Raw genomic sequence first — 15,908 nt, 5'->3', positions numbered from 1 at the left:
TCTAATAAAGATGCAACAAATAGTCAGTTAACAGCAATGTGAAACGTTCAGAATATCTTTGTGACATCAGAATAAATACATGTCCCAAATATCACCTGGAGGATCAACTTGAATACGTTATAAGCCCTTACAGGAATGTTGTAGTGATTTCATTTTTCAGTAGTTCTAAATCATACACACAGGCTCGCCATTCACACTTAGGGACACAATGGTTGTGTTCATCCAGGCTCTGGTGCCGCCGATCAAAGGCCTCCTTTCACATCCCACTGTACCTGTAGCTCCAGCTGCCGCGGTGTCCCATGAAGAGTTGCTTATTGTGTGGATCACTCGCTAGTGTTAAAGCAATAGCACGTATGGACCCACACAATAGCTGCAGATTATCCATCTCCTCGGTGCATCGCGCCCTGTAGGATTCTGCCTCGTTTGAACTCGTTAATCAGATAGAAAAGTGATAGGCCTTATACCACCTCGAGAGAATGTCTTTCCCTGTGAAATCTAGTGGAGCCTTTATGTGTATGCCACATGCACCTTCACGTCAGAGGAGGGCTCACACTCGAGAATTGGTTGTTGCTGGAAGGCTTTCAAGTCTAAAGTGGAGCTATTTGCATAGGTTAAATATTCACGCCTTTCAGAAGCTTCTGTCGATATTACGGATTTGTTCTGCCAATTTGAGTTCCGCTCAGCCCACTCCTCCCACATTTCTGGAAAGATGTTGGAAATTGTTGAAAGGTTGTTGCTTAAAATCACGTTGAAGAGGTTAACAAAATGGAAGTTATGAATGACAGAACTCGGATGTACAGGAGGGGCAAAAACTGCGATGTCCTGCAGACATGATATTGTACCGCGAGTGCAGAAGTTGGCAAGGTGTTGTGTGCAGGTCAGTGTGTGAATAGTTATTTATATATTTCTGTCAGATTCTCATTGCTTCGTGCGGTTTGTTCTGTCTCTGTCCATGGTGCTGAACAGCGATCCTGGCTAAAGCTAAACTATATATATATATATATATATATATATATATATATATATATATATATATATATATATATATATATATATATATATATATATATATATATATATATATATATATGTTTCAATAAGAGTTACGTTGCTTTTGTAAATGGATCAATATGTGCAAGGCTAGGGTTCACGCTGAAGTTACTGTGATGTGCATCTGAGAGATCTTTCCCAACACATCTCTAAATGCATGGGAGCTTGACGGGAAGTTTTGGGGCAAACAAAGAAACTATACAGCTATGAAATAAAGTTCCCCACTCCTCCCGTCTTATTATTGATCTATGTCACTTCCCCTCCATCCATCACCCTCTCCCAACATTCCCACCCTCCCTCTATTTCATGTATTTCTATCGGTATATTCATCTCCCTTCTCTCTGTCTCTGTCTCTCTCACTCTCTCACTCTCTCTCTCTCTCTCTCTCTCTCTCTCTCTCTCTCTCTCTCTCTCTCTCTCTCTCTCTCTCTCTCTCCCCCTCTCTCTCTCTCTCTCTCTCTCTGTGCGCGTTCACAACACTAACCTTGGCTCGACGTCAGAGCCTGTGCAGCAGTGCAGTATAATGGGAGCGCATGCAACCCAGAGCGCCTCATAGGGGGCTGTATATCGCTGCCGTATCCTATGCTTGGCGCTCTGTAGCCCCTCTCCAACCCTTTCCAGTACCTTACCGACAGCCCATGCTTGGGATCTCCCCTCCCCACTGGATCCGTACCTGTCGACATGGATGTCCCGCTGTCTCTTGACCCGGAGGATTGTTGCTTCTTGGCGCAGTGAAGGAGGAGAAGGAGAAAGGGAAGGGGAAGGAATCATGCCGGGACTGCTAATGGATTTAGGGAAAGCGCGAGTGACCATGCCGTGATCTTGCGCATCCAGGGCCGCCGTCACCCTGTCTTGCCCAACGAGCGTTAACGAATTACGGGGGAATCAAACCCGCGCACCGGGGGGATTAAACCACTGTGCATTTTTTTTAAAACAACATGAAGATTACCTCCCATCATCTGATGATAAGCAGTCTCGTTTTCAGGTCCAACCTCAGGCTGATCCCGCTTCTGCTGCTGTTTCTTGGTCACTCTCGCGGGATGCCACACGTTTTAAGATTTGGTAAGAATCTGTTTGTTTATAATACGGTGACATCTGTTATCATGTCTGACCACACGCTGCCGGTATATGATTGTCGACAGTGAATTCATACATCCACGGGATGCAAAAGCAGATTTATCGAGACATTTAGTCCCACTGTTGCCTTGTTTTAGTTGGCAAACAATTTATCGTCGATAGTTTACGGTTGTATCGCTATAATCTCATCACGTTATTGTAACGTTATTGTAAAGACATTTTACCATTTTACCATTATGGATGCATATAGTGTTTTCCACGAACCTCGGGACCAATGTTATAGTAACTTTGAACGAAAATCCACTGTAGCATACCCGTAAAAGAAGGAGCACATATATGCAACAGTTCACATCTCTACCTGACTCGTTGCTCTCGGAGCCTTGTTTCTCCACGGCTTTCTAAACGGCTGACACCCCAACATATCCTCTGCAGTAAATGTATACATGTAAACATTACACCCGGAGTGCAGATCAATCACTCTGATCTGTCAGAAGGGCCAATCGATATGCCGGCAGGAGGCTACTTTTCATCCTTAATCCCACTGAACTGCTATCCAACGGGAATACCCGTGGTTTCGCTTATTTATGCCATCAATATAACAAACAGTTACGGTTCTCAATGATGATTGGCTGAGTCACGCTGTGAGCCAAATGTCCAAAAGTTAGATACACGTCCATACACTAATACCTCATACTGAGAGTATGTGTAGTTCTCTTTGATAATTATAGCGGTGGCGTAATTATAAGGTTGGTTATTAAAGTAGTTGTTCAACAGTTAAACATGCAGTGCATTGTTGCTGATTCCTAACCTCAACATGTCTGTCTTCCCACCAAACCACGGCCTCCTGAGGTTATACCGGTTCATTAATTAGACCCGTCTCAGGACGGCTGTGTATTCGCTTTCTGTTGAGAGCTGAGAGCATCCCCCTCCCTCCATCTTCTCCCTGACAACGGATGTCATCAAATGTTGACAACAGCCTGACAATCCTCAACTCCCCAGAGGGTCCTGTTTGAGAGTCAGGCTGCGTCCGCAAAAGCCGCCGCTATGGCAACGGAATGTGCTTGTCTTCCTCCCGCTTCCTCATCCCAATGAACCAGCTCTCGTCTCGCACGTTGTCTGACAGTCGCCGGGCGTATATGCAGTCATCCTTGGGGGACGACAAAGTCCCTGCATGGTAGCATTTTACACGAAAGTTTCCATGCCGGCAAATAAGGAGGAGTGGGAGAACCGACGTGGGGACAAATGATAAGATATTCGTTACACCTCGGAGGGATTTTGGGTAATTGATGTCGCGGTATTTTCATAATGTCAAACAGTATCAGATTCTGAGTCGTTAGTTGACTGTACATCGCCACACCAGACATGTTGCTCATGATTAACACTACAAGGCATCCGGCATCAATGGCACCACGGGGAAAAAAAGAGGTGATCCATGAAGCCGTATAATCTGAGGTAAAGCTCATACCTGATTCAGTCCGTGTCCTGGGGGTACAGGAGCGACTAAAATGAGGCTAAAAATAGGCGGGTCTCTGTCCATGGTCCTGCTAGACTGGAGCGACCGAACAAGCCGCTGTCCGCCTGTTCAGGACCACGGACAGCGACACATGGCAGCGCGGCCTGATGCCTGTTGCTGAACACAAATCACAAGTGCTATGCGTTTCAACAGACTATGATGTGTTCTGTAAAAGCTTAAGTGGCTGGGTGTTTGTCAGACAGCATCAGTCAAGTAGCAGCCACGTCACATCTATCCGTTGTAAAACAGCTCAATTTCGTGTAATGTTTTTCATTCTCTTTAGAAAAGATGACATGTGTGTCTGTCTGTGTTTTCTTGGTAAGGAGCTGAGTTTCCAAAAGAGAAAGATAGAAAAAGATGGACTTGTGTGTGTTAGAAAATGTGAGTGAGTGTGTGTGTGTGAGAGAGACGATGGTGCCCACTGGTCCTGTTCCCGTCATATCCTGTCCTGCAGGATGTGGTTGCTCAGCAGATAATCCCAGCTGCTTGCAAGAGGCTGACTAAATGAGGGGGTCAGCTCTCCTGGGTCTGGCTGTTCCTGCCCCAAGTCCCATTCTGCCCAGACAGGCGGCCCACATTGTACCACTGTTCTCCTGTCAGACTGAGACCTTTACACACACACACACACACACACACACACACACACACACACACACACACACACACACACACACTGTAACACCAAAACATAGTCAGCCCTTTGTATTCCCAGCACCGGCCTCATCGTGTGGAGCGACAAGTGTCAGAGACAAAAGACAAGACATGTTCTCACCAGCTGCAGGCAAAAGTGCAGAGCTAATTCCCACACAGAAATTAATGAGTGTGTTGAATGTTCCTCATGTATTAATCTTACAGGTAATTCATTTTCTTTGATTCTATAACGGGCCCAGTGCAACCATACACGGCGTAATAAAACACGTTGGAGATAAGATGATCTTTTTATAATAATTTTACGCTTGCTTTTTGTGAGCACTGAATGATACTTTATACTGAAGCTGCTAAGGGTCTCCCTGAACAAGATCTTTTTTTTTAATTGCCACTTTGGCATTTTCTCCACATCCATTCGTACAATGTCAGCTAAAGAAAAAGCTGTAAAATATCCACTTCAAACATGAAATGTAACAGCTTAGTTGTGTGGCGTGTACAACTGAACTTCGTTTTGAATTTGCATGTTGACCTCTGGTTGGCTAACATAATTATGTTCCTCTCAGTTATCATAGAAGTCAGGGAAGTCCCCTGTTAGACTTCACTAAGGTGGAAATGCAGGGTTGTGTTATATTCTATAGTTTTATTCGCAGCTGACCTGTATAGGCTGAAATGAAAAGAGCTAATTTTGCAGTCCTTCATGGAAATGGTGCCACACATATGATCTTATTTAGCTGTCCCCGTTACAAATGCTCAGTCATTCAAGCAATGAGTCATCACATCTGCCATTCTATCAATGCTAATTTAGTTTTACTAACATGTGTCTAATTCATAAAACGCTGCAGGAAGAACTTCAACAGAGGGAAAATCAACAGTGAAATAGAGACAATATTTAATTTTGACGACCATAGTTGGTCTGCGGCTGTGAGGTTGAGTGATAACATTATCACCGCCATCTTTAAATCGCTTTGGCAGAGGCATGTCCCTCGGCTGCTGCTGAAAGCATTGTTGACTTTGAGTTGCCATTTTGTTTGTTTATTTCCTAGTTATGTTTATATTTTCCCAAATACAGACATATGTGGGAATATATATGACTAAAACACAACATTGTTTTTCATTTTGGAAAATATAATCAAGGCTTTCCTTTCAGTCTTCTGGCAAACAACACTATCGCCTCTGGTGAAAGCTTTATCTAACTATTTCCACAATGCTGTGCCAGGATGAAGGACTTTTATTGCATTTCCAATACTTAACATTCTTTTCATTCCATCTGCTCTGTTTATGGAGGCGAAATTACAAGGTTGTCAAGAACAAGCAAGGGCAAAGGGAACACATTCAAGGGGAGTTTGTCGTTAATTGACTTTACTTGCTTTTGCTTTCTGCCAGCAGAATTATCAACATGGAGTTTAGTTTGGGATTGCAGGAATTAAGGATAACACCCTGTGCCCTGGCCGACAGCCAGCACGTTCACAGCAAACACATTTAAATAGGCACAAAGCTGCTTAAAATATTCATGTGTCACTTGGCCGCGCTGTAGCTTATAGAAATATGAAACCTTCTCCTCTCTACTGGCAAATGATTTCCACGGTTTAAAAATACCCACCGTGGGTTTCAAGAACAAAAAGGAGATCTGTCTTACATTAGCATGCAGCACCACACATGGGCTTGAAGCAGAGAACTATCTCGATGGATGTCTTAAACATGTTTATATTCCCGAGACTTTGAAGGTCTGGCTGTCATGCTTCAGTTACAAAAGGCTCGATGGTGATTAAGTCTCGGTACACACTTTTTGGCATTTTGAAATGGAAAATATCTGTGAGGTATGAAATTAGTTTTCTTGTTTTGTTTAGTGTTTACTCATTTCTTTTAAATTTACCAGCTTCATTGGAAAATGTTATTTGCTTTTAAAGGGGAGGATTTAGATGATTGACCTTGTTTGCAGGGTAACCAGATTTAGCATAAGGCCTCTTCTGACATATTGTCTATTTTTAAAAATCAAATACATCTGAGTCCTGTGTTATTCTACTGCTTTGTGGAAGGCTACTGCATTGGCTTTCACATCACTCCTTGTCATTGCCTCTCTCTCTCTCTCTCTCTCTCTCTCTCTCTCTCTCTCTCTCTCTCTCTCTCTCTCTCTCACTCTCTCTTTCTCTCTCTCTCTCTCTCTCTCTCCCTCTCTCTCTCTGCATATCAGAAGGGTTAAGGGTCATATGTGCAATTGTTCTGTGAAACTGTCCCTTGAGAAGAGCCCTGCAGCAAGTCTTGCTGCCTGGTTGTCAAGCTCAGGGCTGACTGAAGGTCAAAGCTGAAAACCCTCACAAGAAATCCTTATTTTTTTATTTTTTTTAAAAACTTTTGAACACATGTGGAGCGGTCCTTCTCACAAGCCCACCAAGGGAGATGGAACAAATCTGAAGTCAATGAGAGGTGTAAGAAAAACAATGTTTTTTAGAGAAGGAAAAACAGGCAGAGAGGGTGTCTGTGTAAAGGGAGAGCGAGTCGAAAAGCAGCGAGTGTTGAGGCCAGCAGATACAAAGTAAAGATAGATTAGTTTGCCTCTGAGCAGTTCGCTCTCAGCCCACTCTCAGTCGAGGTCTTTTATTACTGTTTTCTGATGGCTTCTGCGAGGAGACACACAAAGGACAGGAGAGTGTGTTGTGGAAATCTAGTGGGAGGCCAGAAGTCATGCACTGCAGCTCTGAATAAATGTCAGCAATATAGTATTAGCAAGCCGGGACTATAAGCATGAAATAGTTTTACAGGACAGAATATCCTCGTACGTAGTTTCTTGGGGAACTAAACCCAAAATGTATTTTTTATTAGGATCTTATGACTATATATATTTTTTCATTACATAGCCGGCTGTCTCCACTTCCAATAGACTTTAAAATGGTAGGAATCAATCAAAATCAATGTGTTTGTATTGCTAAGAGGAATCATGAAAAAAAAGGCAGAAACTGGCAGCATATATCAGGTATAGTGCCGCGTCCCAGTTGGCGTCCCCTGTGTGTATCCATCACAGGTTACCATCTGTGAGAAGGCAAACATGAAAACTATGTGTGCTTTAAGAAGAATATGCGGGATTGGATTTATACTGTTACTATGAATTAATGACCACTTTAAACATCCACAAGCTGCAGGGGCTTCTGGAAGTCAAAATGGTTTTGATGTCGACAATATTACATTTCTAACAGAGATCTGACACGTTCCAAACTCAGTGGGAATATTTAATTTTCTCTCTGTGTGACATACGTTCTGCTTTAAATGGTATATTCTTTCCACTTGCTGCATTACTGTGCCCTGCTTTGCGTCATGTGTGAGAGTACCAAGTTACTTTTAATTTCATATAGGAGCCTAGCTATTGTAATTACCTATTAATTGTCTGCGTAGGGGAGGGACCATTGACATGGTTTGTCAATGTTTTAATATGGAAGCTGGCGATAGTGCTGATTGAGAGACGTATTAAATGTATACAGTGTATTAGCTCAAATTATTAATACATGGCGGAGGTCATTTGTTGGATGTGTTCATTAGTGCTCAGTGGTGAGTATGTATAATTTAATTCATGCCACGATGTATACATTTAAAAACGTGTCTTAACATGTCCAGTAAACAGGAGCGATTGCGTGTGACTTCCAAGCACGCAGCAAAGATAATTGGAGCCACATACACCGTAAATGAAAGCACTGACGTCCAACTACAAGAAGTCAATCGATTACAGAAGCCCTCCTGTGTTGGCTATGAAGTGAGGCACCGATCAGGTCAGGATGTTGTGATTCACCTTCATCTCCAGCCAGCTGAATAAAGAAGTAAGAGGAGGAGGGTGAGCGGCTGACTGAAAGAGAGAAAGCCAAATACGGGCTGCCATCTGCAGCACAGCCAGTCGGACGTATGAACGTTTCTGTGTGAACCAAGGACGCGGGGGGAAATGGGCTCTGTGGGAGGACGCATTGAGGCAGGCTTACCTAAAATCATGTTCTTTGAATCAGCATGACACTCTATTGTCCACAATCCACCAGGGCTATGCAAAACGGCTCCTGCTATGTTGAATTCCTTTCCTTTTGCTCAGAGGAAGTGTTTGTGTAGCTTTTTCAAAAGCTGTCTTACATTATTTTTGCTTTGAAGGTATATTTGTGCCAGGGAAGGTGAGAGGAGAAATATGCACAGGAAAGAAAGCATTTTGTGTCAGCTTTAGCGGAGAAAAAAGCCATTTGTGTCGGCTTTAGCTCATGGAACCAGACACGTGCACAAAAGGTAGTGTCTGTAGTTGATGAATTAAACATAATGCAATTTTGGTAGAGAAGCTGTAATGCTAAACTTGTGTTTTGAAGCTGTTGTTAAGTGTTGTCGCCCATCTGTTTGATATGACCTTCCAATCTATTATCCACACGCAAAGCATTACAGCGATCAGAAATGCACTTTTATTTAAATTCTCATTTTGTGCAATCTGTTTGTAAGATTTTGAGTAGACACATTAAAGCCAATTGACTCCATTTCCCTCGCAGAGATACAGACGAGAGGTGTTCACACCCGGTCGGTCATTGCTTTATTGAACCTGACAAAAGACACTAAATTTTCTATCCTGCAGGGTGTGAATACATGTGTGAAATTGTGAAATAAACAACACACAGCAGATCATAAGAAAGATTAGGATGTTTTATTTCCCACCAATTTCACCTCTATTGTTTTGTTATATTCATCCTCAATAGATCTTTTCTTTTTTTGAGAAAGAAAAATGAGCAAGAATATTTGAGGAGCTTCGGTAAGCCTCTGGCTATTTTCCTTTCCAAAGTCAGTGTGCGGGTCTCTTTCATATCTTTGTCTCTCTGCCACTGTGCAATTGCCAGTGTGTGTTTGCAGAACCAAGACAAATTTACACACTTTTGCAGCGAGGAGTTGCATATTGACTTACCTGTAGCTCTGACTATCAGCGCGCTTGTGTACTGCAAGGGCTGATGGGAGGCTGATGAACCCAAACCAGGAGTTGACATTTCCCTGCCTTGTGGCTGAAGGAGAGGAGGGGAAAGATGCAGGTGTCCGTTCAGGTCTAATGAGTCATCCATTCAGCCGTTTAATTGAGTGTCTTTTATCTGCCTCCTGTGACCTCTTTTATTCTCCATTTCTTCCTTTTCGTTTTCTTGGCTCATCTATTGTTTTCTTGCTCCACCCATCCTTCCCTTTTCCCACTTTCTGCCTCCAAACTCTAGTCCTTTTGGTCGTCTGACTGTAGACTTTTCAATCTGCTTATATCCTAAGTGCTTATACTCTGACTTTCAACATCACGGCCATCACTTGTTATTTTCTAAACACATCTGACTGGTTGCGAGGAGGTGCACTTTCTGCATCTAATCAATATACAGAAAAAAGGTAAATTTTCTCTTTCATTTTTGTCCTTTCTACATTTTTCCGCCTTTGTCCTCCACTGTCCTCTCTGTGTTGTCTCGCTTTGGCTCTCAGCTTGTCTCCAGGTCCTTCCCCTCTACTTTGTTCTCTCTCACTATCATCAAGCTGAGCTTCCTCTCCTTGGTCTCAGTGTCCTTGCACACAAAGGCACGGATCCTCATATGAAAAACACATTACAAACCTCTATTTGCTAGTTTACCTTTTTTTCAAAGCAAGAAATACCCTTTGAGTCACATTGGACTTTTCCTGATCTTGGGATAGACCACTGTGTTGTAGCTTGTATGACCAAGACTTTCTTTATTATGAATTATCAACTGTCTGTAGCTTAAAACCAACCCTTATGGCGTTTTCTTTGGTTTCCATATTATTTTCCTTACATAAATTGCTTTTAGAGATATTGGATTTACTGTGCTAAAGGAACTACAGTTTAAATGCACTGCTAACTACTAGAAATTAATCTGCATCATTGTAATCTATTTGTGTATAAGAACATCATTGCCTGTATATAATGATATGTTTTTATATCTATACTACCATCTACTATACTATATACTATATATCTACATTATGATATATATATATATATGTATATATATACATATATATACATACATATATATACATATATATATATATATATATATATATATATATATATATATATATATATATATATATATATATAACATTTATTGCACAATTTCATATTGCATATTATCTAGCAGTCTGAGTTATGACATATGTGAAAATGATATCCACCTTCTGCACAAATATATCTACATTTCAAACATTACGAATTATTATAATCAGATTATTAAAATCCTGGTGTGAGTTTTAACGAGCCGACTCCTGAATTAATTCTTGACCTTTGGCTCTGATGGAGATAACATATGCCCTTCTACAAGAAAGAGTTTCATTTTACAGCCATTTTGCTCAAAATGACAATGGATATGGTGTAATGCAGGACATTTTGATTAGCAGGAGAACAGTGAGGATTGAAATGAGAGCAGCGGAGGGAGCGAAGACGACGACGGCGTCTTGTCCAATTTGCTGTGACCTAATTGCAACATTATAAATGAAACTTATTTTTAGCTATATTCCAAGGTCGGCTCCGCATGAATGAATGTATGTTAGAGATGTATAATATCAGTTTATCATCGCACTCTTTTCGGATAAGAGCGGTATTTTTCTTGTCAGAAATGCTACAATAGTGTGAGAGAATTCTTTGGCAAGTGTGCTGAGAGACAGCTAGAAATCCCTCCTCTTACTTTTGGAGAGTTTGTTTTAAGACTCCAAGATTACTGGTAGTCAAGTTCTCATCTATATTTATTTTGGTGAGCGATACAGCTTGAGGGCTGGAGTATTCAGGGAAGTTTGGGAGACATAGTGCATAATGCCTCGTTCTTCTCAGCTTCAACGCCATAAATGAATGATAATGCTTCATATCGCAACAGGGAAAGTGATAGCAAGCCAGAGACGCACATAGTAATACCGTTCTTGAGGCTGGACTCCTGCCTCTCGCAGCCTGCAGTGGATAATTAGCATCTCTCACACGTGCTTAGGCTTGATTAAAACTCAGTTTACAGTGAGCAGTGCTGTGAGGTTGCCATCTGTCACCTGCCGAGGCCACCATGAGACGTACTCTAGTTAGTGGGTGTGAGGAAGGCGGTCTGTATGCGTGTGGTCGTTTGATGAAGGAAAGGGGGGAAAAAAGAGCACGGAAGGAAAAATGGCAGAGAAAGGTGAGGCATAAAGCCCCAGAAAGCATTCTGTTCAATAACTGGTCACACTCACTCCCTTCGGCCTGTTTATTAGAGCCAAATCACATATTTTCTGTGTTGGCAGAATAAAGCTCCTGACTGCAGTTTTGGGATTTGTGTTATTTACTTAAACTTCATAACCTTGTGACGGCAGTTTTGGGAATACTCACTCGGAACTCGAAGGCTCATAAAACCAACAGTGTGTACAAGTCACTGCATTTTTCCCAAAATGCATGTGCATCAATCAAATAATACAATCTTTATTTCTCACTAAGGCACCGCTGAAATATACAGTACGTCATTACTGCATGGTGTATATTTGTTCTCCTGATGGAAGCTTTATTACCTCCTTTATTAAGGACATTTACATACAGTGTGCTGTTGTGACACGCATTATAACATTGGCAGTTATGTACGAATGAGCATGTTTTCCTGTGAGTTGTATGACTATTGTTTCAATGGTAATGCTCTAAATACTTGTTTGTTATACCCTGGATTATGAAATTGGCAGGTGGGAATGGTGCATTAAAAAATCAAACAACAGACTAACTCTGATACAGTGAGGAAACAGATTCAAAAGTGACCCACAGAGACACAACATGAAGAAAACTGAACACTCTTTGCTTTCAAAGATCCCAAAACGCCGTGCCACCATTCTGAATGAAGAGTTTCTCCTTTCTTGTCTGTGCTCCTGTTTATTTGTGTGCATTAGAAGCTTTAGATATTGGACTCATTGCCAGCAAGGAGCTTACAGTTGCCGGTATGTTGATTTGTCATTTGTACTGAATGAGTTCCAGCCTTCATGTTTCACCTCCACAAAGAGGAATGACATTTGGTAAAATATTTATATTTTCAGTTCAGACAGACTAAACATGTTTTGATGTATTGAATGCTATGACTTTTGCTTACAAAGTAGTTTACTTGAGGATTGAAAATAATTAAAAAGCTGAAAGGACTGATCATCAATCAATTAGTTGATCAACAGAAAAGGTTTTGAAGGTCATACAAAACATTGTTTTAAGATGTCACATGTGTGTTGAGGGATCACGATGGTGATATATTTTACATACCAAACAATAAATTGATCAATCGAAAAGCATAATTGCAAAATAAACTGATTTAAGGGTTGCAACCCAAAATAGCATAATCTGCGTTTGTTGTAAAATATCGTTTGATTAACAGGCAATTAAGTTATCGTTGTACAAAAAAAGCCTCTCCTTGTACTGACACTAAAAAATATGTGCTGGACTCTCTCTGTGTTTTTTGTCCAAGCAGGTATTTGAAACTCAAGAGCATACCGCTAAGTTGTGCACACACATGTTGCCGTTACTGCAGTAGAGATAGTATTGAATGTTTCAGCAAAATAGTTCATTATAATCGCACATCATCACTGAAAACTCACTTTTTTTCAAATCTTGGAAACTGCTGTGATTCTTATATCGTGTTTGTTGATTCAAAATAGCATAAGAATAGAACAGTCCTTCTGTGGAGCGGGTCAGGACTGTTAGAGCCAGCGCTGCCGTTGGCCACCAGCCAGCTGCTTGGCTCATTTTCTGCAACCAGTGTAGCATGAAGACATCGGGGTCAACAAGTAAGCTCGCTACTTCTACCATGCTTTACACTGGCTCTATGCTTTACTACTCCACTGCAAAGCCATGACCTCAGTAGAGTCTGCGAGTTGCCATGAGTTGATTTAGTTCATACGGAAGTTGGTCCGATACAAGGGTCACAAAGGCAACGGTAAAATTGTCCGCTGCTCTGACTCGCCTGTCATCCTGCTGCTCCGTTTCTATTTCTATGATTTCACTCCGACATTTATATAAAGAGCTCATCTAGCTCAAAAGCCGCGGATATTTGTATGTGTGTGTGTGTGTGTGTGTGTGTGTGTGTGTGTGTGGACATCTGTGTCTGTGGGTGAAAGTGTGTGTACTCAATGGTTTTACGTCTTACGTTCACAGGGTTAAGTATTTCTTTGCAGTTGCATTCACAATTTGAGAGCAGTGGAGAGGTTAGAAACTGCAAGCAGACAGAAGTCATTTGGGACTTCAGCAATTCGAGGCCTGTGAAAGTGTACTCACAGTTTGGCACAATTAGTACCAAAAGGGGTCCCTGCTTGACAAATTAGCACACAAAATGTCAGCCGGTAGTTTAGCACATCAACAATGAACCCTTGCAAATTAGCACATATTTTGAGGAGGGAGCTGGCACATTATTATGAATAGAGAGAGCCGGGCAAATTAGCACATCTGTTGCCAGCGCTCAGAATTAATACATGTTTCACGATCACTGGTTTCCTCCTTGCAGCTGGGTCAGGGATGAGGGTTGAGGCACACATTTCTAATTGAAGGAGATGAAACTGACCTTTCGGCAATGGCGGAGCTCCTTTTTATTACTGTAAATTGACTTACATTTGAAAGGTATCTCTAAATGGTGCAGGCGTGGGCTTCATATCCTCACATCAGTCACATTTTCTCCCAGACTCAGTTGTTTCTTAGCTGACAGGTTTACTTACGCTCAATCTTAAGAGTGCGTGATTGTATGTGTTCACGCGAGTATGTTGCACTGTGAGTCAGCCTGAGGCTTAACGGGGAGCAGTGGCAGGTGACAGTCCAGTCCAGTGTCAAGAGGCTTTAGGGTGACACGAGTGATTCCACCCGGGATAAAAAACACACAACAAGCCAAACAAGTGCGATTACAACATTTAAACTGTTGTTCACATAAGCTGCTTTCGCATGGTTTCATGGCTTATTTGTGCTTCAAACTGTTTTTTCTTGGGTTGGGAAGTTTTATATCTTGGTATGTTGTGCTACATAACACATGAATTTCTATTCAGCTCTTTACTCATTTCTAGTATTTCATTCCATTGTTTTTACTCTTCTATCTCTCATTTCATATAAGCTGAACATTGGCTGCTAAACAAGTTTACTAGGCTGAAGCAAGATCTCTATCAAGTGTCAGCTTGTAAAATGTACCTCTATTAACCAAGTGTAATGCTTTCCTTATCTTGCCCTTACAACACCAAGGCTCTGTAAGATACTATCTCTGAGCTGATGCAAGAAGAGATGTAGCCGGTCAAATAATACACTCTTATGCTTCTCCTCTGCTACTAACGATGTATTAAAGAAGCATGTACATGTAGAATATAGAATAAAAGATCAGTCCTCAGCCCAAACAAATGATATGTTGTAGGACTTAATTTCCTTGAAATAATGGTCAGTTTGTGTGGTAACACATGACACAGCCTCCTGCACAGTTGATGCATCCGATGCCCTGGTCAGATTTCTGGGGGATTTCAGCGTGACAGAGAATTGGCCCTTGTGCAGCATAAGGAAGGTCAGTCTACCGCAAAGGGATCTTCAGATTAATGACCAGGGGCGGCGACTCTCTGCAGGCCTTCATGCATCATGTCCCATTCACCGCCAAACATGTCAGGGAGCGGTCCCGTCGGGAATTTCAGGGATATTTATGGAGCTTTTCCATCACTTTTGCCTCTTCGAGTATTGGCTCCAATTGCCAGCTGAAAGACGGAAGGAGGACATGCACAGTGCAGGGTTTCAGGGTGTGGAGGGTGGAGGTTTGGGCCTCACTGAGCTACGTCTCGTTCGTACCTGGGCCACTCGCCCTACCGACAGGGTTGCTCGCTGGTTGCCATGGCACCCACCTTACAGGCCACCACCATCCTGCAGCTGCTCTGCTGGCCGTTAGTCACAGAGGCTGTCCGCACTATCACAACACCCGTCCTCCACCAATCAGCTGCCCAGATTCCCAAAACTGCCGATGCCTCTCAGCCATAGCGTATGGATGCATGAGTCGCCATGGAAACATATCTGATTTCCATCTTTCATTGAACAAGAGCATCGTTGAGTGCAGAGGGCTAATTGTATGTTCCTTCATGGTTTAGTTAGACATATTTTTTCTTTAAGTACTAACTTAGCTTTCCCTCCTCGTAAAAACAGAGAATTGAAGTCACTAAATTATGCTGTTAATTTTAATTCTTGTTCAGAGCAGCATGTGAGCAGTAGAATACATTTTAACACCAGCAATACATATTTTCATCACCCGTTCATATATTTATAGGTTGGTTTATTACAATTGCTTCAGATTTATGAATGATTTATATTCAAAAGAACATGCATTTCTATTTTTATTTCAATAATATTATGGATGAAATCCCTTCACAATGTTAAGTGTGAACAAACATTAAAAGACACAAGATTAAAACATTCAAATTTACATAGACGCATTCAAAAACACACGCGCACACACGCACACACACACACACACACACACACACACACACACATACACACACACACACACACACATACACAGACACAGATCACCGGGCCGCTTTTCTCGTCAGGGTGATTATCCAGCTCATAACTCACTCGGAGCGTTCATTTGCACTATAATTCAAACCCGTCCCAATGGTGGTACCATAATTCACACACACGTGCACA

General features: G+C 41.8%; 1 protein-coding gene across 2 annotated transcripts in view; it reads left to right on the top strand.

The window, feature by feature from the left end:
• The first annotated feature begins 1,566 nt into the window (after positions 1-1,566).
• Positions 1,567-15,908, top strand: part of LOC137785354 (glutamate receptor ionotropic, kainate 2-like) — a 54,831-nt gene continuing 40,489 nt past the window's right edge. For both annotated transcript variants that reach the window (XM_068576504.1, XM_068576503.1), the window contains exon 1: positions 1,567-2,112. In XM_068576504.1, the coding sequence (XP_068432605.1) occupies positions 1,989-2,112 (124 nt within the window). In that variant the 5' untranslated portion in view covers positions 1,567-1,988. The remainder of the gene's footprint in view (positions 2,113-15,908) is intronic.

This window comes from Clinocottus analis, unplaced genomic scaffold (genome assembly GCF_023055335.1).
Source record: "Clinocottus analis isolate CAN_PGR_092001 unplaced genomic scaffold, fCliAna1.0.p SCAF_15, whole genome shotgun sequence".
Taxonomy (NCBI): domain Eukaryota; kingdom Metazoa; phylum Chordata; class Actinopteri; order Perciformes; family Cottidae; genus Clinocottus; species Clinocottus analis.
Note: the sequence above shows the minus strand (reverse complement) of the source record. Positions and strands in the feature narration are given on the sequence as shown.